This window comes from Sinocyclocheilus rhinocerous, unplaced genomic scaffold (assembly GCF_001515625.1).
Source record: "Sinocyclocheilus rhinocerous isolate Xijiao unplaced genomic scaffold, SAMN03320098_v1.1 scaffold633, whole genome shotgun sequence".
In the NCBI taxonomy this organism is placed as follows: Eukaryota; Metazoa; Chordata; class Actinopteri; order Cypriniformes; family Cyprinidae; genus Sinocyclocheilus; species Sinocyclocheilus rhinocerous.
In genome coordinates, this window is record NW_015654568.1 from 621,354 (window position 1) to 648,718 (window position 27,365).

The 27,365-nt window shown below is 37.6% G+C and overlaps 1 protein-coding gene and 1 long non-coding RNA gene across 6 annotated transcripts in view; one reads left to right on the forward strand and one right to left on the reverse strand.

Moving 5' to 3' along the window:
- tp53bp2b (tumor protein p53 binding protein, 2b) overlaps positions 1–26,553 on the reverse strand; it is a 28,911-nt gene extending 2,358 nt beyond the window's left edge. The window contains exons 1-15 of one of the 5 annotated variants that reach the window (XM_016524499.1): positions 26,063–26,553; positions 17,328–17,475; positions 16,836–16,949; positions 10,812–10,888; positions 8,936–9,037; positions 8,294–8,471; positions 6,901–7,085; positions 5,053–5,217; positions 4,757–4,934; positions 4,542–4,670; positions 4,003–4,082; positions 3,507–3,900; positions 1,463–2,223; positions 281–418; positions 37–170 (exon numbers count right to left, since the gene is read on the reverse strand). In XM_016524499.1, coding sequence (XP_016379985.1) covers positions 37–170; positions 281–418; positions 1,463–2,223; positions 3,507–3,900; positions 4,003–4,082; positions 4,542–4,670; positions 4,757–4,934; positions 5,053–5,217; positions 6,901–7,085; positions 8,294–8,471; positions 8,936–9,037; positions 10,812–10,888; positions 16,836–16,949; positions 17,328–17,475; positions 26,063–26,071 — 2,792 coding nt within the window. In that variant the 5' untranslated portion in view covers positions 26,072–26,553. Of the gene's footprint in view, positions 1–36; positions 171–280; positions 419–1,462; positions 2,224–3,506; positions 3,901–4,002; positions 4,083–4,541; positions 4,671–4,756; positions 4,935–5,052; positions 5,218–6,900; positions 7,086–8,293; positions 8,472–8,935; positions 9,038–10,811; positions 10,889–12,150; positions 12,222–16,835; positions 16,950–17,327; positions 17,476–25,956; positions 26,020–26,062 lie in introns of those variants that run through there. The other 4 variants (XM_016524496.1, XM_016524497.1, XM_016524495.1 and 1 more) reach the window with 4 other exon arrangements.
- Positions 12,850–25,354, forward strand: LOC107717671 (uncharacterized). The gene is made up of 3 exons (XR_001637331.1): positions 12,850–12,987; positions 19,053–19,058; positions 25,343–25,354. It is a non-coding gene; the product is annotated as an uncharacterized LOC107717671 (long non-coding RNA).
- Positions 26,554–27,365: the final 812 nt, after the last annotated feature.

Consider the following 27,365-nt stretch of genomic DNA (forward strand, 5'->3'; position numbering starts at 1 on the left):
AATTTTACTGGGTTTACATAAATGTTTTTCGCTCACCATCCATCGCTGTCTGCGGCATTCGCGTTTACTCCAAACTGCACCAGGAACTTTACGATTTCCGTGTGTCCAGCACACACAGCATTGTGCAGAGCAGTAATGCCCTCATCATTGGGTAAACTGGGGTCTTCCACCTGTATATGACGTACAGACATATACTTGAAATCCCAACTAGCTATATGTCCAGTTGTTATATTACTCACTAGTGGACCAAGTATGTAACTGATCTTGGCCTATTTCTCACCTCATATATGATCCTCTGGACAAGGTCGTACTCGCCCTCTAAAGAGGAGTCTAACAGAAGGGCCAGAGGGTTAAAGTGCACACGCATCCCGTGGTTGATGCGCTCCGAGTCTGTCTTACGCAGGTTTGTTCTTTTGCCCTGTGAAAAACAGGATGGATGAATAGATATTTAGTTATATGCTAGAAGGAAATTCTGTACATAATCGATGTGTATCTTGTGGTAAAGTTCTTGGATATGAAGTACTGATATTAGGTGTTAGCCTGCCATGAACCACTCTTTCATTCCTCATATTAAAAGCCCACTGAGGGTCACTGGTTGCCACTTCTGCTCCATTTAAATGTTTAATGAGATCTGTGCAGAGTGCTCAGAATCTTAGTGTGGCTAGTTGCTAAGCAACAGCCCAGAATGGATGGTTTGATCGGAATCTCTACTGACCTGACTTGTCTTCACCCTCTTTCTCTGTCTCTCCCTCTTCTCTCTCTGTGGCCATACTTATGTAGGCTAAATGGCTATATAGTTTTCTATAAAGACAAGGAACCTGTCTCAAATGCCCCCCTCATCCCTTGGAGTCTTCTTCTGAGTCTAAACTTCAGATACGTAATACCACATAGCTTGCTGATTCATAAAATGACAAATGGGACACCTTATGGTCTCATGGACTTCAAGCCCGAAAGACCGTAGGGTGCCCTAATTGTCATTTTATGAATCAACAGGCATCCGCTTTTGTGGCCATGATGCACCCTCTATGTACCATTGTCCACATCATGTACACCATTTCGGACACCGTCCATGACTCCCTGCGTAATATTGTCAGGCTCCTTTGTGCATAGAGTTTGACTATAATGGACTGCTCATGGACTCCTGCTGCTGGGATACTCTTCCCATCAGTGCACATTTTAGATGTCTATCTTATCTGACTCACCCATTGCAGGTGTCTCGGGGTCTCTACTATCAAATTGATGAGTTGAATCAAATGTGTTTGATTAAAAAGACAGCAAAAAATGCTAGAGATTGCAAAGTTGCTATAAGGCTGGTTACTAGAAGGTCAACTGGAATCCTGTTTTTGGCAACTTTTTCTGAAAGCAAATGACTTTGGGTCACTACAATTTGATGTCAGCGTGAATGTCCCTTCGGTCCATCTACAGATATGGTTTTAGATTTCGGGAATGTTGTAGTACCTACCGGTGGTAGCATTACCTGTCCTGTGACCTCTGGAGCCTTCATATTGACGCTGTCCTCGCCTGGTCCCACCTGGTCTGTCATGCTGGGATATGGAGGTGGAGGGTAAGGTGGGTACTCCTCAACATACGGTTCTGGGGCGGCTGGGCCATAGACTTCCTGTTCTTCCTTCAGCGGTGGTTCCTTCGGTACAGTGCTAGAAATGGTGCTGTCATCCAGGATAGGCGATCGCGGTGGAAGCGGTGGAGGCGTCAGCTCCTCCTCCTCTTTCTCACACTCAGGTATTGTTGTATCACGGTGTCCCTCGTGAGGTCTAGTGCTCTCGTCAGCTACTGGCCTGCATCCATCCTCGCCTTCTGCCTGAAAGAAGGCAGCTGGGGTTATAGTGGTCTCCATGGCTGCCAACGTGGTCTTTTGGTAGAGGAGCTTCTGGATGTTGGGTCCACCAGGCCCCTCAGATTCTGTTATAGAGCCACGCTTTTTAAGAGGTCTGGGCGCATGGTGCAGTCTTTTCCTCAGGGCCTCCAAATCAGCATCGCTCTGGAGCCGATGGGAATTTGAGAGGAACGGGAGAAGTTTGGTTGGGCTGAGGGGCCGGGGAACGCGTTCTATCTCCTGGCCCTCAACAGAGGAGGATGCAGGGGCCATATTGTTGCCCTGGTCCACTTGGTCACCATCTAGACCTCCAGTTTTCTCAAGATGACTGCTGTCCTGGATAAGAGACTGCTGGCCCCCAGTGGATGGGATGACTGGTTTACCATATACTGTGAGAGGCAAGGAATGAGGATCAGGTACTTCATAAAAACATCTATAGAATAAGTTGGGTGTCAATTGCCATTTATATTATGCAACCACTACAATAATAACATAAGGTACATTACTGAGCTAAAATGTATCCAATCCAAGGGTGTTATACATATAATAATAATAACATTAATAATAAATAATGCATTATATTTTATGACTATATCCTCATTTGACTTTTTTTTCCTTGTCTGAGCCACAAAATGTAAGAGCAATTTGCCTATGTGCTCAGAGTTTTAAAGATATGCAAACCAAAGCTGGAACCAAAATGACTACAAAGTTATATAACAAAAGAATGAGCCTTTCCTTATCTCTTTGTGGTAAGTGAGCATCACTATGAGCCCTACTCACTCTGGAGGGTAGAGCACTCATTATATTCTCATATGTACAATTTTGGTCCACACTATGAACTCACATATGGCACTGACACTTTATCTTGAAATATTACAAATAAATGTGTATAGCTCTTAATTTTTTATGGCAAATAAAACTTTCATGCCAAATATGGTCTCCTTTGTGTCTTTAATTTAAACTGATTCCAACTTGTACCATCTCTCCATCTGGTGCTTGCTAAAAACGATGAATAAAAATCAACACTTGCAGAGCAATGCAGTGTCCACTTGCTACAGGATCGTTTAAGGACACAAAAATGCTATTTGGAATTCTCCCAAAATCTAGGTGAAATCTGGTCCAAAACAAGTCAGACAGACTTTCTGTTGTAATAATTAAGCAGCTTGATTTAAATACTGCATCCAACTCAGAGGCTGTAACAAATCCGCTGTTCCTAATTTGTTTCTGCCCTGAGAACTTTCAACTGAACTAAAGCAAGCTTTTGAACTTCAGATTGTTTAGACGCAATGTTCGGATTAAGACTAAGAAATAAACATGCTTATTTTAAGCCCAAAAATCCTGTTATTAGACTTTCAGTCATTTACACAACTATATGGAACACCTAAGCATTTACAAAGAAATGGTACATTGTTTTCCGCTCCCGTGTCGCAACATCTTTTAAATCTCAAACAACAGTAATAAATGTTGGAAGAATTGTTGTTTTTGGGTGAACCATTCCTTTAATACTAGATTAAATTAGTCAATGTCTTTTTAAAAGTTGGTTCTGTGTGCTCTTGTTGATTTGGCAGAATGTCCAGTGTAACATTACATCTTGTGAAATAGATACTTATCAAATTCCATCACAAGATACCTCTAAATTTGTTTGGGTGCCTAGTGGGGTGGAGGTACTCACATCGAGGCTGTGAACGGGTCAGGGTACTTTGCCCTTGATAACCCTTCCCAAGAGTGCTTTGTTGGGTGTACATGGAGTAGATGGATCTCGCTGCCACCATCTGGGGTTTGTGAAGAGTAGTGGGGGTGGCGGTCTCTTTCCCTGCCAAAGTATCTGATGTGAAAGGACGTACTGTCGCGGCAGGTAAGGTGTCCGGTTTAGGGGGCAGAGGTAGGGGTAAGGTGTTGTTGTGGGATGGAAGGGGCACCGGGGGTTTCTGACTGGCTGGTCTAGCTTTGCCAGGGAAGGTGCCCGTGCTGTAAGGAGGTTTACTGAAAGTGGACTGGCCTGGTAGAGCAGGTTTGGGCTTGCTTGGAACAGGAGGAGGAACCTTCCCAAAGGTTCTACCTGCAGACTATGATTAAAGAGTCATTAGTGTTTATTTACTACATAATATCTATGCATTAGCATTGATTTATTGCCAAATTTTAGAAACGGTTAGCATTCAGTGCAGTACCTGGGTGTTCCTCAAGAGGTCCTCAGTACTCTGGTTCTTGCGTAAGGGCAATGGCGGAGGTTTCAAATCTGCCTCAGAATCTGGAACAGATATTCAAAAAAATCAGCATATCATAGATTAATCATCACATTTAAACACTACGATGCCTTAGCGATGCCTTAGTCTTCTGACTGGATCAAGACATGGCAGAGGTGCCCAAAATCCTGTTCTTGGAGATCTAACTTCCTGTAAAGTGTTTCTCGCCTGAACCAGAAATGTTCCAGATTCTCAGGAACATTTGATAATTACAGACAGGTGTGTTGGAGCAGGGTTGGAACTGAGCTCTGCAGGTAGGTAGATATCCAGAAACAGGACTTATCCCAGTTTAATGGAGACACATTTTCAAGTAAGCCACTCGTGGCTGACTTTCCTGAAGAGTGTAAACACTGTGGTTCTATGAAAACATTGCTTTGTTTGTTTAAGCGGTCTGACATGTCAACTTCTAGCTTAACTAACTGCATGAGTCTGAATGTGGTTCTTTAAAGGTTGGAGAGGCGTACCTTTCTCCTGGGATCGGTGGCTGGTCATGCGGGGAAGGGTGGAGGAGTGGCCATGGGTGTTGCTGTTAGTTTCTGTGTTGGAAAACAAATCTGACACCTTGGAGATCTTACTTGTCAAGAAACCAATACCTGTCACATGGAAACAAAATTAGGAGAAGATGAATCAGGGTTTACTGGTGCAATTTGTGGTAAATACTGTACATATATACACGTACCTGTGGTCGGTTTAGGGAGAGGTTTGGGAAGGGTGGCTGTGCCGTCGGGATAAGCAGGCTTCACTAGAATCTCCTGCCTGGGAGGAACTGGAGGAGCCGGGGTGGTCTGGATGTACGGCCCAACAGCGGCAACCCTGGAAGGGCCAGTGGGCTGAGAGCTCTGCCCTTCAGATGGCTGCTGGAAGTGGAAGAGACAAAGAATAAGAGAAAGAATTTCCGTGCGTCACAAACTAAATTTGTGTCAAAAAGCACAAGAAATGTAAGTGTTTGAAATGTAAATGTAAAAAGTTGCTCACAGGCAAGTTCTCTTTCTGTTGGAGAGCAGCCTTTTTCTTCCAGAGCCTCTCTCTCAGTTCAGCCACTCTTTTGTCCATGGCGGCCATTTCTACGTTCCTCTTGTTTAGATTCTCTCTCTGCTGCTGGAGTTTGGCACTTTGCTCCTGGTTCAATTTATTCCTCAGCTGCAGAAAAGAGAAAAAGTCAGAACAAAAGAGGGACTGTTGAATTTTGTGTGCAGGACTACGGCTTTTCAATTATTTACTATTTTTTTCTCCATTTAAAAAACACAGTGTATCCCTGCTATATTTTTTTATATAAATAACATAAAAAGGCACTTGGTTTACATTTTGTTTGTATTAATTAAAAAGTCTGAGTAAATTAGGTGGCCTTAACTACTGTGTACTTACATTTAAATTAATCATTTGATACAATGTATTTATTGTGTACATACACGTTTTTACATTGTACTTATATTTTAAAAATACTAGGGCTGCCCTCAACTAAAGATTTTTCTGGTCGACTAGTAGTCGTTCATTTGAAGCAATAGTCGACTAATCGCACATTTATTAATAAATCATTTAAATCATTATAATGAGCCTTTAATAGCATACATTGCCTAATAAGCGCTCAAGTACACGCATAAAGCTTGCTACAGCGCACCGACAGAAGTAATTATTATGAATGTGTCAGGGAAAACAGTAAGGAGGCTGCATTAACATTTTAATAATTCATTGATAAAATAGTGCTTTCTTTGTTTTCGGTTTAAGAGATGAACTTAGCGACACTGAGCATCATCTCAGTTACGCAGTAGTGGATGCACATGTATGCATGGTTTATACGGATTACATAATCAGAGAATATTTGTTTTCCATTTGAATTGGTTCATTTGAAAGTAGACAAGTAGACTTTCATTTGAAAGTTCGCTCTCTACAGATGTTTTTCATATTTGTAAGGCAAGTATACAATATATATATGGAGTTTCGCGCTCAAGTTCACAGAGACTGAGACAGACAGAAAGCGCATCCTGATTGCTTTCACAAAAGCATTTTACTTGCATTTTACAAAAGCGCAACGTTTCGTTGTTATTGTGAGTGCAAACAAATAAACGTAGAGTCTTTACAGATTCGAAAGGTGTATTACTCTTATCTGTATGACCAAAAATGACGGAGTATTTTAAGAGCAAGTGAGCACACCGGCGCCTCCATCTGTCCTGCAGTGAGGGCGCTACTGTTCAGCTTCCACACAGACACTTGAATAGCGGACATTTCTCTAGCTTAACATTAGATTGAGCGGCCATGTAAAGTTGCTGCTACTTGCGTATTTCAGATGAAAAGCCATATTTGAGGTCGATGAATGATAGGCGAGTGTTTGGATGTCCTGCCCGATGTACTGTATTACCATAGACTAGCCATTAACGATCAGCGTGACTTCGCCAATGTGGATTTTTATTTTTATTTATTTTTTCTGCGACTAATAAAATTTTGGTCTACTAACAGTTAGTCGACTATTAGGGGGCAGCCCTAAAAAATACCTGCATGTACTTACATCTGTAATTAATTTCTGTAATAACATTTATAGTTACACTGTTGACCCATACCTTACACCTAAACCCACCCTTTAACATACCACCAAACCTGTCCCTAACCTTACCTGTATCCCACCTCAATAGCAGAAAGCAGAAGTGTTTTGCAATACAAAATGAACACATTGTACTTATTTTTTGATGTAAGTACATAGTAGTTAAGGCCACCTAATATAAAGTGGGACCAGATATTCTTATATTTTATGTGTGTCCATATATCACTATATGTCTGAATAGCAGGATTGTGTTACAGAAAGCTGTAGACCAACAGGAAAAAAGCTACCTGAAGCTCTTTGTACAGTTGCTCGAGTTCTCCGCTTGAGCTCGGTCCAGCTTCATGTGGGACGTCCATTTTGCCACCACGTAACATGTCCAGTTGTCGACTCAACTCCTCCACCCTGCTGACAGCCACCACCAACTCCCGCTGCTTCTGCTGGAACAGACCGTTCATCTGCTCGATCTCCTCCACTACAGAGAGAGAGAAATGAGGTATATCACTTGTTAATTAACTTCTCATTCCCATAAGCAAGATCGTTTGTTGTTGTCTCTGTTGATTAATTTAGCCGCTAATGGCATTTTTATATAACAGAAACAGCAGAGTGAACTTTTCCATTAGTGGGCAAATGATCCACAACAAACGACATTTTCATAAATGAATCTGGAAAAAGTCCTAAAACACTTTTAACCATAAAATATGGATAAATGTCTAACTTTCAAATTACACACCTCAGTGTAGATCATAATTCAAGTAAACCAGATTTTTGCAGCAGAAAACCTAATTAGCTGATCAAATCAACTGACTTGGAAAAATTAGGTAGTAGTGTTGTCAAAAGTACAGACCGCGATACCATTCGATACTGAAATTTTAAAAACATCCATTTCCCGCTAACATTTAAGTGCTGTTGAGCAGATTCTTAAACACCGCTGATTGGTTATTGTGTTCACGTGCTCAACAGGTATGACTGTGATTGGCTACAATGATCATCTCTTCACCGAGCGCTCACACAGAAACACATGGAAGCATTTGAAAGCCCCTGATAAGACGCGGCTTTCAAACGCTTTCGTGTGTTTCTGTGTGAGCGTCATATCTGTTGAGTGCGTGAACACTATGGCCAAACAGCGGTGTTTAAGAATCCGCTAAACAGCGCTCAAATGTTAGCGGGAAATGGACGTTTTTAAAATTGCAGTACCGACTGGTATCGTGGTCGGTACTTTTGACAACACTATTAGGTAACAATGTTAAATTTGAACCTTTTTTATATTTATAAAAATTTAATTTTTATATATAAAATTTATATTTTCAATAGTCTAACAAGACTAATTTATAATAATAAAATATAAAACTAGTCTGTAATACAATAACAATGATATTAATAATGACAATGTAATAAACATGTAATAAACATCTTTTCAGTAGATTTAATTGCTTTTAATGAAACTTTTACTTTGTTTTACACCACTACATTAAACAAAACAGCAAAAGAGTTTATAAAACAAAATTTTAATAAATAAAAAAAAGTTATGCAAAACACTTCCCCTAATCTAGCAAACAAATGGGCCACAACACCACCAGAAATGACTAACTTCACCTTGAGCTAATATCCCTCAAAGAAGGTCAACGTTACAGCATTTTCAGCATTTCTAACCTACATTCTCATGAGTTTACAGGTCCTGACCTAGTTTACTGTTGCTGATGCGTTTCTGTTCCACTTGTCCTTTCAGAGCTCGAACCCTGCGCAGTTTGGCCTCCTGGTTCTCTGCATTCTCCCGCAGCAGTCGCAGTTTCTCCTGCTCAGACACCTGCTGCTGCTGCTGCCGCTGGTCCTGCAGCTTCAGGAAGTGCAGTCGCTGTTCCTGTGAGGAGGCGTCGCAATCTCAACAAAAACTAATTTTCAGACATCATTAAGTTTCAGAACTATGTGCCTACTGTTTTCATTCACGCTGATAATGGACAAAACGATAATGGTTTTGATATGGAGATGACTCCATGCAGTTGTTTATTCTAATGACCTTAATGCAAAACTTAGTGCGCAAGCAATAACACCATTTCACAGATGACTTCAAACCTGGTATTTGAAAGAAATGTTGATTTCAACTAACAAACAGGAAATGCTGCTCTTTCCATTTAATTAAAGTGGATGGGGACCAAGGACAGCCTTAGTTGCCATTCATTTCTATTGTATGGAAAAGAGCAGCATGGGCATTCTGCTGAATATCTCCTTTTGTGTTCAACGGAAGAATAAATTACATTAATTTTGACACAGTTATTTAAAAAAATTAATTGAACAGTACATTATGTCAATGGCGCAGTAGGCTACCTTTGTGGCCAGGAGTTGTTGTTGTGCGTTGATCTGTTGTTGTTGCCGTGATGCCATCTCTTGCAATTCGCTGAGAGTAATGTCCATATGAGGAGCTGCCATCTAAAAAATAAATAAATAAATATATATATATCAGAGCTTTTGTTATTTTATATTGGATGGCTATGAAGAATCTGTATGTTTGGACATTTTATAAGGTAATTTTAAAGGAATTTAATATGGTAAAACTTAGTTGTCGGGTCACTTACATGCAGTTATACGTGTTATTCTGTTTTCTTTTTGAAATCTTTACATGAATCTCGCGTGTTGTGGATCAAACTATGAGTCGACCCTCATTCTGAAAGTTTGATTTACAGTCTGTTTTTAATCATGTCTTGTTTGGTTCGATTGAATCAAACTCAAGTTCGTTTCCCTTTTGGCGCGGATCTTTTGGGCAGGTGTGAATACAGCAATCGCACTCGGGTGCGCACCAAACAACCATAGAGGTGGTCTCGGTCCGCTTCCAAACAAACGGTTGAATGGATGAACCAATGAATGGATGACCTTAAGCACACGTGTGGTTTTGTTTACAGTTTCTGGTTCACTTGCAAAAAGGGCAGTGTGAAAGCGAACCGCACCAAACATAAAAAAATCAACATTGTTTTTGGTTCGGACCAAAGCAAGTGAACTAGCGGACTTTCCTGGTGTGAATACACCCAAACGTTTCTTTAAACTGTAAGATAAATATGCTTTGCAACGTCACAATTATTTCCAGTCCATCTAACTTTGTGTACATTTTACAGAAAATTTCAAATTCAGGACTGAAATAGCAACAGTAAAGTACCAATAATAACATAAATTAAAGCTGCAAGCAGCGATGAACGGGCCCTCGCACCCGGGCTCACCGCCAGCGGGCGGCTTTAGTAAAACAGTCAACGGCGAGCAATATGGATTTAAAGTGGTCAATATAGGAGGAATATGTCAAAGTCATTTATATGTGGCAATCTTCCTGCTGCCAGCTGGTGGCGCTATGACTGTAATCGAATATGAGTATGTAGATGTCTTCAGGCCAGGACTCTAATCAAACATGTGAAGTTTGAGGCAGATTGGACACTGCATGCTTGAGTTACATCAACTTCCTCTTTCACTGCATTAATAGCATGCTTTAGCACTTAGCTAAGTGTTGCTAGCATGTTTGAGCATATTTCTAGCATGTTTAGCACACAAAGCCATATTTTTACTGTGTTGCTAATAGTGCATATAAAATAATAAAATAAGATAAATAAATAACAAAGGGTATTTATGGGTTAAAACTAATACGCAAAACAAAAAAAATTACTTGAAGTTGTGTGAGGTTTTATATACACTTAATTGTTTTATACATATCGGATACATAGTTTTAATTACAATAAATAAATAAGCATAAATAATAATAATAATGATGTAAAAATATAATATAAAACCAAATAAAAAAATGTAATAATACTATAACTTACATAAGAATAGCATAATACTATAACTTACATAAAAATAGCAAATAAAACGTTGTTTCTGGGTAACTTGTATGCAGTTATGCATGTTATTCTGTTCACTTTTCAAAATCTTTAAATACATTCCGAGTGCTGTGGATTAAAGTGCGAGTTGATTCTCATTCCCAAAGTCTGATTTCCAGTCTCCTCAGTTTTTAATCATGTTAAGACATGACAATTTATTTAAATTATAAAATGATAAAATAATGATTTGCAGTGTCACAATTCATTACAGTCCATGTAAAAATACTGTCTATTAAATATTTTTATTTGCACAGCTTACTGACAATTTCCAATTCAAGCCTAAGGTAGCAACAGTATCCAAGGGGGCAGAACTTATCAATTCTCTGAAGGGAATTCATACTCACTCCATTTTCCATGTGTCTGTCTATCGTCCCCTTCACCGCGTTTCTTCTGGCAAGAGACTCTGGAGCCCTGTGACCTCCTGTAGTTAGAGACAGAATTAGTGGTGTTGGCTAAGCTAAACACATTATCGCTTATTTTAGGATTAGGGATTTGTATTAAACTTTGACAAATAATTAGTCAAGCACATTTTGTGTTAAAAACACAAATGATACCTTAAGTCATGTGGCTTTTTGAGGAGAAGTTTATATTTAGACTTTGACTCAAAGTTCAACAGTTAGTATTTAGCAAACTAGCATGTAAACATGCTAACAATGAAGACCAGGAACATTTAGGTTGAAAAAGAGTTGCTGTGCTGGGGTAAACCTCATTACATAATGACTGTTTGGCTGGGGAAAACAACTAGTGCTCAATTATCCTGCATATGACTGCCTGTGCCAGGGTCCCACTTACATAACATCAACACTGGCACCGCTAGCGCTGCTTATGTGGGTTACTGGATAAACCAGTCTAAGAGCGAAACAATGCCCAAATAATGTTCTTGGTCACAGTCTGACACCACAGGGGTCCTAATCAGAGCTTACTGATTACACAAGCATAAGGTTTTACCTCAATTCTGTGTGAAAACAAACCACAAACACAACAGATACGAGTCAAACTGCGTGTAATTGACATAATTATTCTCGACAGAGAAATAAGGAACTCTTTGTGAGGTAAAGCCAGGCGTACAGAGCCGATATCACTCGCATTGTTGTGTAACAGTCGGTCTTTGTCCGGTGAAGAGGGCCAAAGTCACTCTGAGAAATCTGAAACCTCACACATGGTTTCACATGACTGAGATGTGTAAACTTCTCGGGGGAATAGGGAGGATTCACTTCAAACACGCCGTGTAAACAAACTAGTAGAAATTGCGTCAAAGGGGATTTAAGAGTTAAAAATAACATGCAAAACAACTGACGAAAAACTACTTTAAAGCTGTGTGAGATTTTATATATTACACATTTTGATTTCTGATTACAAATAAATAAATAAATAAATAACCAAATGAAAATTCTGTGTTACCATAACTTGCAGAATAATAGCAAATAAAAATATAAATAAATAAATCAGTTGTGTGAGATTTTAAATATGTATTATATGTTTTAATACACACACATATATATACATATATATATATATATATATATTTAATTGTAAAAAAACATTACAATATAATAGAATTATCACGGAACGTGGTTGTAGCAATAGCGCACGATGATGGAGTAAACATAAATAGTCCTTAATTCCAACTTCAAAACAAAAGGCCAGGAGAATAACCAGGAGAACTAATCCACATCAACTCACACAATCCATTTCATAAACATCAATCCAGGACGATGAGAGGACAGAAACTGAAGGCTTATAAAGACAGGCAAACAAAAGGAGCAAACGAGATGATTAACAAGGTGACGTAGAAAACACAGGTGAACAGAATGAACTAATCAGGGCAACTACACTCTAAAAAATGGGTTATTTTTTTTAACCCAAATGCTGGGTTGAGCTTTTTGGGTAATTTTTTGGGGTTATTTTTTCAGTGTTTGGGTAGTTTTTGTGTTACCCAGCTTCTGGGCCAAATGTAACAACCCAGTGTTTGGGTTGTTTTGCAGCTCCTGGGTCAGACATAACAACCCAATGTTTGGGTAGTTTTTGTGTTACTCAGATCCAGGGTCAGACGTAACCCAGCGGTTGAGTTATTTATCGCGGGGATTTTGCGTCTTCAGATCTTTTCACGAGAGAGCAGTTCTAAGTGCCATCGAATTGATGCATTCTTCGGTAAAATACAGGTTTGTATACATTTTATTTTATCTATAAAATCGTTACTGTGCTGTATATCGTTCAATTTTATGCAGAGCAGCAACATACAGGCGCGCGGCGTGAATCACCTTTAACGAGTGTCTGCGGTCTTTTCTCATGATGGAAAAGCCTGATGCTTTGCATAAAATAAACGATTTTATTCATAAACATACAGAATATAATACTTTGGATGTTAAAACATGTCCTTAGAGCTGTTTATTGTTTGTTTATTGGCAGGTTATGGAGTCACCGCATGTTTCGGCTAGAGTGAAACGCAGGGCGGCGGTCCGTTAGCAGTTCCCCGCCGAGCATGACTCCAGCTCGGGCATGAGAACCAGCGCCGTTACGGTGGAAAAAAAAAAGATCTGTAAAGTTGCAAAGACTAAAGTCTCAAATCCAAAGAGATATTCTTTATAAAAGTTAAGAGTCAGCCACACCTACCTAAAACGGCTCGTTCTAACACGCCCCAACCTATCTACCTCACTATGTGGGAAGATTTGCATAACGCCGCCCAAATGTTCACGCAAAGAAAGAAGACCTAACTTTATTCTCGCTGTAGTTTTGTTGTTCCCGCCGCCATGTCGTAAAGATGCTGTGTGCTTACAAAATAATGTTCTTTTTAGCAGCATCATATGACCCCTTTAATATTATTTAATGTATGAAGTAAAAAAATAAGCTAGTAATATAGTAAAAATTAATAAACCCATTAGCTGGGTTAAATCAACCCATTATGATGGGTTAAATAAACAACCCAATTTGCTGGGTAAATTCAACCCAAGATGGGTTCTGTCCTATATTTACCCATCCCTTGGGTTAATAACAACGCAAATTGGGTTGTTTTTAACCCAGTGTTTTTTAGAGTGTAACGGAAACAAGGGGTGCTTCTCAATTCTTATTTGTGCATCCTCGTTTCCTTTCCTGCTTCCTTTCCTCGCATCTTAGCTCCACCCCTTCAGGATGCGAGGGAAGGATGCAAGGAAAAGACGGGAGGACGGAGGAGTTGAATCAAGTGAAATGATATAGCCTCGCTCCCTTTAGCGTCACTTCAAAGCGTCATCAGCTGCGCTAAAGGGATCTGCCCTTATGTTGTTAAAGTTTGTTATTTAAGACATTCATAATAAATATTAATAAAGCAAGATGCCCTGTTTGAAATATATGACATGTATGGTTTATTTCAACTGCAAAGGTAAAATATAAATTAAAATTATTACAACCGATGTGAAGGGGGAGGAGAATATATACGTGCGTCAGGTTTTTCGATGAAAAACACTTCCGCAAAGGATACACCTGTGTATCCTCGCTCATAGCTCCTCAGGAAGCCTCCTCACTCCTCGCGGTGCAATTAGAGAATTGAGATGTCCTACAAGATCGCTGAGCTCGATCGGTTTCCGGGGTCATAGGATGGAGGACGGAGGAGCGAGGAAACGAGGAGGGATATTGAGAAGCACCCATGGTCAAAGAACAAAAGACAGGAGATCAGGAAAACAAACGTGACAAGACTAGAATACAAAAATAACCAAGTAAATTTGTGTAAATACATAAACAAAAAAGGGTATTTATGAGTTAAAAATAGCATGCAAATCAACTGACCTAAAATTAATTGAATTAACTGCAATTCAATTAAGTTGTTTGAGGTTTTACATATATAATATAATATAATATAATATATAATAACCAAAGAAAAAAAAACAGTAATAGCAAAAATAACGAATAAATTGTTACATTTAATAATCTCCAGGGCCGCTTTTGTCACATGAATTATGTGCTAGGGGTTTGATTATGTAGGAGTGGCAAAAAGTTGTGTGTGTTGAATGTACAGTGGGGCAAAAAAGTATTTAGTCAGCCACCAATTGTGCAAGTTCTCCCACTTAAAAAGATGAGAGAGGCCTGTAATTTTCATCATAGGTATACCTCAACTATGAGAGACAAAATGAGAAAAAAAAATCTGCACTCTGCAATATGAGATATACATATCAGTATTATCTTAATTGTTTCTCCTAAACAGCATTATGATTAAATGGATATCAGATCTGATTCTCAGAAATTTATTTAGAGAAAAAGACCCTTGTTATCTCACACGGGTCTCCTCTGGCGTTTCAGAACAGATGTCAACAATGTCTGAAACTGGGCTCAGATTTGCCAAGATACCAAATTATGCAATTAAATGTCAACAACTGTCTCATTCGTGACTGTCTTAATTTGTTCTTTTAGGCGAAACTTAGTTGATACCTAAAAAAACATCCCCTATACAAGCAATACAGTTTTCCATTGCGTGCACATGCTTTTAGGACACAAGATAAAGATCCATTCTGATCTATTCCAAAGTCCCCTACCCTTAGGCAGTGCCCACAAAACAAGCCGTTCAGCAGCAAATAATTCATGCCTCAACACAGCCGTAACCACGTCCAATGTACAACCCCTCTATTCACAGTCTCCCATAAAAGGAAATGACATTCACGCCTGTCCGCAACAACGGCATGTCCACACTGACAGCAGACTGCCGAGGGGGAGAGGATGTAATCGAACGGCTCCGTGATATGGCATGGAAAAAGAGCCAGTTTATATTAAAATTGCCATCTAACCATACAGCAGAGAGTAAATAATAAACAAGACCAAACATTCTCTACCTCTTTCGTAGTGCTACTGTCTTCAGTGTTTAAAATCAGGCATCAGACAAGAAGTTAGAAACTAAAAGTTGGTAATCTGGGTGCCTATATTGATTCCTTTTTTTCAAAGATTTTAAACTTTTTAACCATTTTTAAATATATGTTGCAATATAATAATGGCTTCAGAAAGGTAACAGGATTGATGGTAACAGGGATGACAGTTTAATTTGACAGTGAAACTATATGTTTCCATTATTTATGGAAGGATTACTTTAAAAATGTTTTAAAGATTAATTTTATGACTCGGAATATATCATTTTCAATTACTAGTTGTCTACTATATATATATATATATATATATATATATATATATGCATACATACATACATACTGGTAACAGGGCTGACAGGTAATCCTGAAATGTCTAGGAATATATCCTTTTAGATTATTAGTTGTTTACTATACAAAACCATGGTAACAGGGCTGACATTTTAAGACAGTTCCCAACTAACAAATATAATTAAATTGAATATAAATTGATAAAAAGAAGACTTTAAGTTGTCCTTGTACAGCTCACTTCTTACATGGATGATGTCATTACTATTTATGTATTTATTTATTTATATAATGGTTCATTTTATTACTTTAAAAAATAAAAAAAATATATAATAGTAACAGGGTTGACAGTTAAAAAGATTAATTTGACGTAGCAAAACTACAGTATGCTTCTTACATAGAAAATTTTATCCGGAAATGTCTAGGAATACATCCTTTGCAATTATTGGTTATTTACTATACAAAATCATGGTAACAGAGTTGACATTTTAAAACAGTTCTCAACTAACATTAAACTTAGGATAAAATGATAAAATGGAGACTATAAGTTGCCCCATATAGAGCAGATAATGCAATTACAACAAAGGTTTTATTTTATTGATGGAATGGTTCATTCCATTAATTAAAAAATAACAAAATTTGTTGACATTTATACAGAAAAATTGGACGCACTGAAATTACAATATGCTTCTTATAAAGAAAATTTAATCCTGAAATGTCTATATGACGATAATGGTAAAATGACGATACCCTTTTCAATCTGTTGTTTACTATACAAAATCATGGTAATAGGGTTGACATTTTAAGACAAATTTACGACTAACAAACATAATCAAACTTTAGACAAACTAAAGATGTCCCTTGTAAAGCGCAATTCTTGAAAGAGAAAATAAATTTTTAATGGAATAGTTTATTACTTTAAAAAAAAAAAGAAAAATTATAGTGGTAACAGGGTTGATACACAACTTAAACCTTAAACTCAAACAAATAAAGCATGTTTAATAAAAACATTGTCCCATCTAAAAAAGTAAATATAAAAAAAAATGTGCATTTGCTAACATAGCAAGGAAAAATACACAGGTATTATATACACAGGTGGGGACAGGCCAAGAATGCATACTCATAATGAAAGGAAAAAGGTGAAATGTGTATTAACACAAAAATGCCACCAGTTTTGTAAAATGACCCAAATACATTCTGTGACTTTTGAAAGCACTACTGTCCTATTGACTTCTCTCTCACTCTCTTTCTCACCTGTATTGTGGCCAGGTGCTTGGTCATGGCGCAGGAAGAATCGCACCTCCGCCCTTTGCTGACCCCAGCGCTGCAGTACTTCGATAATTCGCTCGCTGTCACCAATCACACGCTCTAAAAAAGACACAACCAATAGGAAACAAGGGATGCAAATTAGGTGGCAAAGATCCATTCTAGAGTGATGCATCACTGCACTGCACCTGTCCATAGTCGCATGGACAGGTGCAGAAAGATGCATTCTATGAATTTTATTTCTTTAACAACTTTGTAAAAGAAAGAGTTCACTTCAAATAGAAAATTTTGTCTTCATCTTTATTTCTTTGGTAGAACACAAAAAGAGATATTTTTTTACAAATGTTCATGCTGCTCTTGACAAATAATGACAGAATTTAAATTGCTGGGCAAACTGTTGCTTAAAAAGTGATCCATATAAAAATAACATTTTGGAATGAACTTGCTCAACAGGCAAAAAACACAAAAGTCAGCACATACCAGATCCTCTCCACATCTCAGCCAGATAGCAGTCCACCTCCCCCGGCTCTTTACACATGTCCACCACATCTCGACACAGCGTCTCCGGCGTGATGGGAAGCTCGGTGAAGTGCTTGTCACTATTGCTGAGGTACACCGTTAGGAACATCTGAGTCAATAAAAAAAATACACAACATGGGACGTTATAACAACAGACAGAAAAAAACACTCTAGAGAATAGTTCCTCAATTAATTTTTGATTCTCTAGTTCTTAAGAAAACCATCCATGTACTTGTATTTTAAAGAAACCACACCAACATTTAATTCTGTGATCTAAAGCAGTGTTATTTTTAATATTATTTAAATCATGACAACTCTCGGAACATTTTAGCATGGTGATGGATATGACAATGTAAATGTATTTGGTCTTGGCGGAATAGATCTGCTACGCTGCTGCTGCTGAATTGCTGCTGCTGTTGGTTATTGCTGTAGTTGTAGATTATTGCTGCTGCTGCAAGCAAGTACAGGAACTTGCTACTGCCAATGCATATGGCGATACGGTGCCATGAGCATTTAAGACATACTGCTGCTGCACAAATAGCATATAAAATAACCCGTAGCAGATCTATACAGGTGGAGCTGGGGAAGGTGAAGGGTTTCAGAGAAACTCTGAAAGCGCGCTGCAGGAATCTCAAGTGAATGCTAGCCAGTCATATAAATGAATGGCAGTAAGCTCATTGGCTGCATATGCAGCATGAACCAATCAGCTTGTGCCAAGTCGTTTAACTCTCTGAATATCATCAGTTATGTTAACAACAAAATTAACAAGATTTTAATTTTGTAGCTTCAGTTTAATTTCAGTTTAGTTTTTGTTTTAGTTATTTTATGTTTATTTGTATTTTTTATGTAGTTTTATATTTTATTTGTTTAAATATTTTTATTTAGCTTTCATTCATTTTAATTTTGTAATTTGTAATTTTTATTTTGTTTTCGTTTTTGTAATTTCAGTACTTGAACCTAAACTTTTATTTCAGCTGTCAAAGCAACATATTTCTAATTTTCATATTAGTTTTAGTAATTTTAGTACATCAAAGTTTATTTCAATTAGCTGCCAATGCAAGTTTATACTTTTTTATGGTTTTCATCTAATATTTATATTTGATTTCAGCTTAGGTTTTTGTAATTTTGTTATGTGATTTTGTAATTTTTGTTGTCTTTTTATTATTTCAATTTAGCCTTTTTAATTTTAGGAATTTTAGAACACCAACTTAAAATTATACTATTTTAGTTGGCTGCCAAGTCAACATTTCTTTTTTTATTTATTTAGTTTAAGTTTTGTTATTTTCTAATTAAGTTTTTGTTCTTTTTTATTTCAGATATATTTCAATTAACAAAAAATATTTTTGTTATTTTTAGTTAACAATAACAACACTGAACTTATAATGTTACAAACAACGATTTTCTATCTCTCAAGGTCCATACAGACAACTCAAAAACCCTATACAGCTAAAAAATTGGGGCAGCTTCATTACGAATGCTCTCAATCATCCAGACTGTTTATAGATATGTGACTTCATGCCAGATGCCCACGTAATCTTATAATACAGCTGTGATTGTGGGAGAAAATGCCAAGATGAATGGATGACAGCAAAAAAAGATGCTGTATTTCTGTCTTGGCACTTTAACTGCAGCCAGCACAGATGGCTGTCACATCAAGAGGGTTCTTATCCAGAAATAAAACACAAGCATGGGGTTATTAGTCAGAAACCAAGGAGGTAATTGATTTGTAATTCCGACGTGAACAGCAGTTTTGGAAGAAAAAGACAAGGTTGTTGTCAATGTGGGTTACATCATTAATGTAAATTAATGATAAAATTAATAAGATTTTTTAATAAACATAAATAACGAGAAGATAAACTCAACATCTTAACTGATAAAGAGTAAGCATTTTTTGAAGGACAATTCTGCTAGTGTGTGTTTATTTTCAGACTATCGGTAGCAGAGTTATCACTGCTGATAGAGTGCAAAAACACTCAGCAGTTCTCTGTTACTATGTGTGTGTGTGTGTGTTTTCATGCTTTGCCAAGCGACCATGAGGTACTACTGTCACACCAGATGGGTAGAGGCAAAACTCAGCAGCTCTTCCACCTTAACCTGAGTCACACGACGGGACAAGAAACAGTGCTGCATAACAATTCCTGAACGCACATATTTTATTACACCTTTCTCTGAAATACTTGATTCTGATTGGTCAACTGCGACATTATGCAGTCAAATAAGTAATGGCCACAAATTTTTCAACTGCTTTCCCATTAACCAGTTTCTTATGTTGTATTACTTTATAGGCTCTTTCATTCATAATAAAACAATTTTAACTAAAAATACTGATTAGTTGTTTTTATTTAATTTATTTCTACTTATCGATATTTCTTTTCTATATATAAGGATCAATACAATTTTGTAAACCTAATTTTGTAAATTTTGCAACCTCAAATACACAACTTACAAAATTCCACCAGCTAAATATTGTAATGTGACATTTACTTAACTGACTAACTGAAATAAAAATTCCTTAAACTAAAATACAAATAAATGAAAGCTAAATCAAAATATTAAAAAAAAAATAACTTATATTAAAACTAAAATTAAAATAAATACTGAAAATATAAAATAAAAGCTAATTAAAAATATGTATAAATACTATAATGGTACATAAATAATATTAAAAAAAACACTGCACTAAAGTACCTGGATTTCAAGAAGGTAAATTGATATAAAATAATTTCAAATATTTGAGTCACAAAAAAAAAATTCAATGCACTAATGTTATTTTAATATTATTTTTAACATTTACATTTCCAATTTTTTTGTCTAATATAATACGTATATTTTATTCCAGCTTTATTTAAATTAACAGAAACAATGGAAACTAAAATTTGTGTAGTTTTGGTTAACAATAACGACACAAACGTTTTGCTGAACACACTTTTCTCGATTGCGATTTGGTTGTTGCTGCAGACCACCACAAACAGCTGTCATTAACATTAGTCCTAACTGATATTTTTAAAATAGCTAGACTTGTCCAAATGGTTATCAGTATTTCCTGATCTGTGCAATATCGGCGCCGTGACATTCGTGTGCCGTCACACACAGCTGTGTGAAATGGCTTTAAGAGGCTTTCACTCATTCAGTGCGCACACACTTTCACACATTCAAGTTTACTCTGGCTTTGGATGTGCACATGACTGCTAAAGCACTTGTATCCGTGCCTACTGTCATGCTGCAAGCAAGTATGAATAAATGTTTGACAAGATTCAGTCAGGAATAACTGGTTAGGCTTGTAATCCAGTAGTCTTTTAAATAATGTCCAGCTGATCCAAAAAGGTCAGTAAAAATGAGGCCTTTTAAAGACTGAGGATCGCCACCACAATGGTTGCAAATGACAATAAAGTCTTCAAAATTTCATCAAATAGAATAAAATTAAAAAGGGTAATCACTGTCAACATTAAAGGGATAGTTCACCCAAAAATAAAAATTCTGTCATTAATTACTCACTCTCATGTCGTTACAAACCCGTAAGACCTTCGTTCATCTTCAGAACACAAATTAAGATATTTTGATCAAATCCGAGAGCTTTCTGAGCCTGCATAGACAGCAACGAAACGGACATGTTCAAGGTCCAGAAAGGTAGTAAGGACATTGTTAAAATAGACCATGATTTTGTCTATATCAAGAAAATCAACAATTTGGCAACCAAATATTTCGTTTATTTAAGGAAATTGTTGTTAAGCTCTTAAAAATAAAGATTCTTCACTTTGAAAATTAAAGGTTTCAATGTATTTTCACATTAATGCCACAGAAGAACCATTTTAGGTTCCACAAAGAACCTTTCAGTAGACAGTTGTCAAAAGAACCATTTTTTTTTCTTCTTCTTTTTTCTTAGTGTGAAGAACATTTGAATCATATGAAGAATGTTTTTTTTCCACTATAAAGAATCTTTTGTGGAATGGAAAGGTTCCACAGTTGTTAAATGTTCTTCATGGAACCATCAATGCCAATAAAGAACTTTTATTTTTATGAGTGTTTATTGGAATCCATGCTTCCATGAAGAACCTTTAACATCCATTGAAACTTTCCATTTCACAAAGGTAAAATGGTTCTTTTGGAAGGTTCTTTGAAGAGCCTAAAATGGTTCTTCTATGGCACTGCTGTGAAAAACTCCTTTTTGGAAGCTTTATTCTTAGGAGTGTAGACCGTAGCCCTTCTGTTTAAGTTAGATGGATGATTTTATTTCTCTCAGACCATTCTGTCTGAATCTCTTGGGCTGACCAATGAAAGCCTTAATTAGATGAATGACCCTCGCTGGAAATGGAATTTCATTAATCTCCCTTTAATGTATATCTTCCTCTAATGTCCTTACATTATATGTCTAAAATCAAGCTAAACACTAACCCCATTTGTCTCTGGGTTATGGTTTATAAGATGAGCTCTTAAAAGATCTAAATTGAATTATGGATGGAGCATATTGCCTCATGTCTACATACAAACCGCAGACCTCTTATGTAGTATTTTCCTTTTTGGAGATGTTAATTCTTTATTGAACGCATATGGTGGTAAATTCTTCCTATGGTGATATAAGTGTGTCTTGGAAGCCATTGCAAAAAAAAATGCTAAAATGTTCAAATTAAACATTTATTTTCGCCATCGTCATATTTCCATGACATACCAAATAGCTGATGCGGCTATTTTCCAAATTTCAGATACAATGCTACAATGTATTTTGGTCTCCCGTCATCAATGATTTTAAGTAGGGCATGTGTCTAAAAGTCTGGCTTTTGAATCCGCATTTGTGTCCATAGTACGTTAAATCCTAGAGAGATCGCACACAGAAAAGCCCTTGTGCTGAAAGCCAGCCCGCGGCGGTGATCCCACACTTGATCCCGGAGTAATATTTCTGAGAAATCTTAAGTGACATAATGCTGTCCTATGGCATGGGACAAAGCTTTAGGATTACTGTAATAAAGCACTAGTTTGCAACAGGACACTGTTTATGTTTCCACAGGTAACCACATGTGATGTAATGGATTTGAATAGTCAAACATACTGGCATTTACCATCAGCTGACAAGCACTAAACTCTCACTGAATTTCCTGGAGAACTCATTTGTCTCTGAGTTTAAGGTTAAGTTAAGTTTAAAGTTAAGTTTGAGTCATTTCCTCACTTTTTACACACAAAATAAGATAATTAAAAGTGTGTTTTAACTGTTTTTGTCCATACAATGAAAGTAAAACACTGGACCCAACTGACTTTCATTGTATGGACATAAAAACACTTGGAAATTGTATGCTGGTTGATGTTGGTCTATGTCTGATCTGAAGACAGGTTAAGCTGGTAGTTGGTTAAGCTAGTTTAAGAAGACAAACACAACATATGTTGTTACCCATCCATGCTGAACTCTCAGCATCTAGAGTTTCTTATCTCCCGTTAATACTATGACATAGTTTCTCTAACTGATCGGATTTTATTTATACTTTTATGTGTTCCCTACACATTTCCATCATGAATGCATTCAGTATGTGGCCCAGTTCATTGGGTCATTTTGAGTGGACAAGGAAAAAGTACACCCTTGCTATTCAAAGTCAAGGGGCGTAGCCTCTGGCAACTTTGCATTTCGTGCATCAAATGAATAAACATTAAACAAAAGGTTTGATGACTAAAACCATGCCTTTGTCAACAGTCCATTTTCAACAGAGTGCACAGCTTTGACGTAATGATATTCAGGTTAACGCCTACAATCATTAACCCTAAAGAGTCTCAAAACTAACCAAGCCGCAAAACCTCATAAATTGCATGGCATTTGCAAAATGTTTCCATAATAGGAAGCATTCTTAATTATTTTTCCTGTTGTCGAATGTTGAAAACAGTAGACGCATTGTTCAACTCAGATGGATAACCAATGACATCGTCTGTTCTGCAACATACAATATTTAGTGCCCGTACCACATGGTTTTCATTAACTGTAAAGGTTCATTGCCTTGACTATTGGAGCTTGTGCAAAGGTGGGCAGAAATCACATTCGACTGGATGAATGAAAGCAGTCAGCCACAAAGTCGAAGAAAATTTACTAGCCTATACCTACACAAAGAGGTAATCCAACGCATGCTGAGAGCATCAATTATTCAGTCTGATCACTACAAGAGCATCTGTAAATACATGCTCTGATCGGACAACACTTATGTGGGTTTATTTAGGCTCTCATGTGTTGTTAGGAAGTAGCTGCTCGTTGCTTTTGTAAGTCACAGGACAGAACTCGCAGATTCAGCAGGCTGTCAGCCCGCAGTGTGTGTGCGCGCGTATACGGGCACAGAATCAGCCATATGGCCCCTGCAGTGGATTGACACAAAGCACGACTAATGTGAGGATTAGCCTTGAGTTCATACACTACCCTCCTGCCCACACCATGACCCTCCGAAACCCTTCGGCTACCGGGAGAATAAAGTTGATTGAATAAAAATGTTGAAGCTTCAAAAATATAGAGTCGACTCACTCAAGGTCCTTGATGGTTTAATTTAAAATAAAGAACAGTTGAGCCAACTGCATATGTCCTCTGTTCAGCAGTACAGACCCTGCTTATTGTAGCTAGAAATAGCTTAAAGGTCAAAGTTAAAACATTCCGAGTGCCTGATTACCGGCTGGTCCTTGGGAGCCGGGTTTTCCAAACACAGACTCCTCTGCATAGCAGCAATGTTGTGGTCTGGAATGTGATCTTGGCAACGGTTGCCGTGGCAACCGGCCGCCGCAATTCTGGTCATTGTTTCCCGCTGAGGCCTCAGGTGGCTGAAAGGGCCTGACAACAATCAGCAATATTTATAACTCCTAATGCACAGCCTTTGAACTGAAGTGGGCTACAGAATTAAATTACTACAAACTAATCTTATTCCACAAGTGCTCCCGGACCAAGTCATCTATTCGCCTGTCAAATCAATTTAGAGTCTTGAAAATAGCTGCTCTGGGTACTTACGCTATGGGAATTGCACAAAATACATGACCACACGAAGACCCTACAATACCTTTCAACAGGGGGAAGCTATGCGACCAAAATCAACTTCCTCTAGGGGAACTCTAAACAATGCCTTGATATTCTGAATGCAGTTTTAGTGCAAACCGCAACAAGGACAATGCAGGTTCGTTCTGTTAAATGTCACACTGAGAGGAATATCCCACTTCTACTTTTTTCAAACACAATTGTTGTTTCTTTGAGAATTAAGGGAGCTAGTAATTCACAGGAAAAACAATGAACTCAGCGTCTGAGGTACGAAATGATTTATGGAACAAAGAACACAGTCAGTATTCAGACAATTCTCAATGCTGAAAGAATACGCTTCATCACAAAGCTCAAAAACACTGTGGTTCTCTCAAACACAGAGTATGCCCTCAAACAGCTGCTTTACCTTTCTGGAGATTATCTATGATCTTAAACTGACCATGACTCAAACTGAAATGATGATCCATTAAGACAAATATTTATTTGCAAGCTAAATATACAATGCTGTTGTATTCGCCTCAAACACACACGCCAGTGCTACTGTACTGTATATATAAACACTAAAAGAGTAAAAATACTAAATTTTGTAGGTTTCAATTTCCATTGAAACAATACCTAGAAATTAAAATGCCTAAAGTTGTTGTCTCTGCAGGCCATTCATTTCATTTTTCACATTTGTAAATCCGTAAAATGAAAGCTCAGAATGTCTCATTTGAGTTTATACACAGGGATTATAATTTACATTAACGCAGAAAAGCTATAAATCCATGGATACTACTGATGGTTCATCCAGATTGAAGGCGGACATCTGGTGACAAAGCCGGTGGAGATTAAGGACTTGCTTGAAAATGAACCTTCAGATCAACGAATTTTACCCAGGACTGGATGTTTATTAGAAATGTACTACAATGAAAAGGTCAAAAAGACAAATGGCTCGATCATATGTTTTTACTGTGGGGTGTATGAATGTGTGACTCACCAACACCACGAGTGACTCACTCATATGATTAGTGACAGGAAAGAGACAGCAGGCATATCGCACACTAAAGACTATATACGTATAATCTCAAATACTATGTTAACATCAAATGACTCTAACATTTCTAAGCTTTCTATGTAGCAAATAACATCTTATAGGGTCTGGCACGTAAATTATATTGTGTCACATTATTGAATATTTGGTTACGTTCTGTGTTTATAATGTAATATTTCATTTTGTACATTCTCTGGCACCTTATTTAACCCAAGGAACAGCAGAATGACTTCAGCTCTAGTTGAAATTTAGGTGTCTACATAAAATCGTTCTTCATTTCACCCTTCCTTGCATTTCTTGATCAATTTCAACACCTGTGCTGAGGTTGTTAAAACATCTAAGGAATCATTTACTGGAATTAATTAAAAGATACACAATGTTCTGGATCATTCTGTGTTTGTTATCAGAAAGCAAGATATGAAATCTAAACAAGAAAACAGGTAATTCAACCCCTACCTCCTATTTATTTTATAGAATCCCCTTTATCACCATAACACTGCTTCCTAGAAATATATCTAGTCCATCTGATACAATCAAAGCTGCTTGGATGAACACAAGAAGTGACATCTTACCAATGCATTTGTTGAGTTCATCAATGACAAGGAAGCACTGGTGATGTTTGGAGGTGAAAATTAATGTATAGCAGCGTATTATACACTTAATCTCGACTGAACTTACCGGCATCATATTGAAAAAGACCTCTAGATATTCGGTATTCCTTATACTGAAGAATATAAGACCTTTCCCTGGTCTCCCAAGAAGTGTTTCTTATTGTTGTTTTATATGCAGGTAAATTATGCACGTATTATCCTCTTCTTTTACGTATCATTATTTTAGATTAGTCTCCTCAGATATTGTTCGACAACTTTGTAGCGTTGGTTTATTATAGAAACCTGTTGCAGAATGAACCCGAGATGAACTCGGTAAATACAGTAAAGTTACTTATACGAATCGCTCAGACGTAGGGAACCGCAGACCACCGATCACACCGAACCATTTGTGTAACGTTACGCAGCGATTCGCCGCCGCTGTACAACAGAAGCGAAATAAAGATAACGGTCGTCCGCGAACGTATCAGCTACTGTCCGCTAAGCTGATTGCAGGTCTACATTATATCCGTGCGAGCGAGTTTTTTCGCTGGATCAACAAACGCAACCCAACCCATAGATGACGCTGGGCGAGATCCCGAATATCCCCGGCGCGTGCGTGACAAACTCCGCCTCGCGCCACCCGCGCGCTTCCCGCCCACTTCATCATCGTTATCTCTGAGGAGGCGTTCGCGTACAACTAAGAAACGGTTTGAAGATTTTATATGGCTTTGTCTTATTTAACGTGCCTCACACTCTTTAGAAGCTTTTGAGATGAATATTGAGGAATATGACCTGTTAGTAATATTGAAAGCGATAAAAGGAAGACCTTTGCTGTCGGTACAATATTCGTTTTTTTTCCCCTCATATAGATTCATTGTACGATTACATAAACTGTAACTAACAAAAACTTATAAAATGCTATCGAAACGTTAAGAAATACTCATAATAGATTAGACATGACCAGGTATTGAACACTGACAATCAAGTGATAGGTTGGGGACAATGTTATGGCAGGTTCCGTACGTTCTAGATTAATGATGTTTGGCTCAGATTTACAGGGTTTTGGCTGTAAAAATGCCTCTGCTGAATGAACATAATAGATTTCAGTGCAATTTCCAAAGTAAAAGCTGTCAAAAGGTTGTTCAGGATGTAGGACATACTTAATCTGTTTCTTTTCAGTACCTTTGTTTTTTGTGCTTACATTTGTGTGTGTGTGTTCATTCTGTCCTCTACTGGACAAGAGCAGTTATGACAGATGCCTAACCACTCCCCAAAGTAAGGTTCCACCCTGTTAGTCAATATCCATGGACAACACATCTCTGACAGACATTGCTGATCTAGGATCAGGCTGGACCTGTCCTTTGTTACTTCACTTTAAAATACAAAACAGA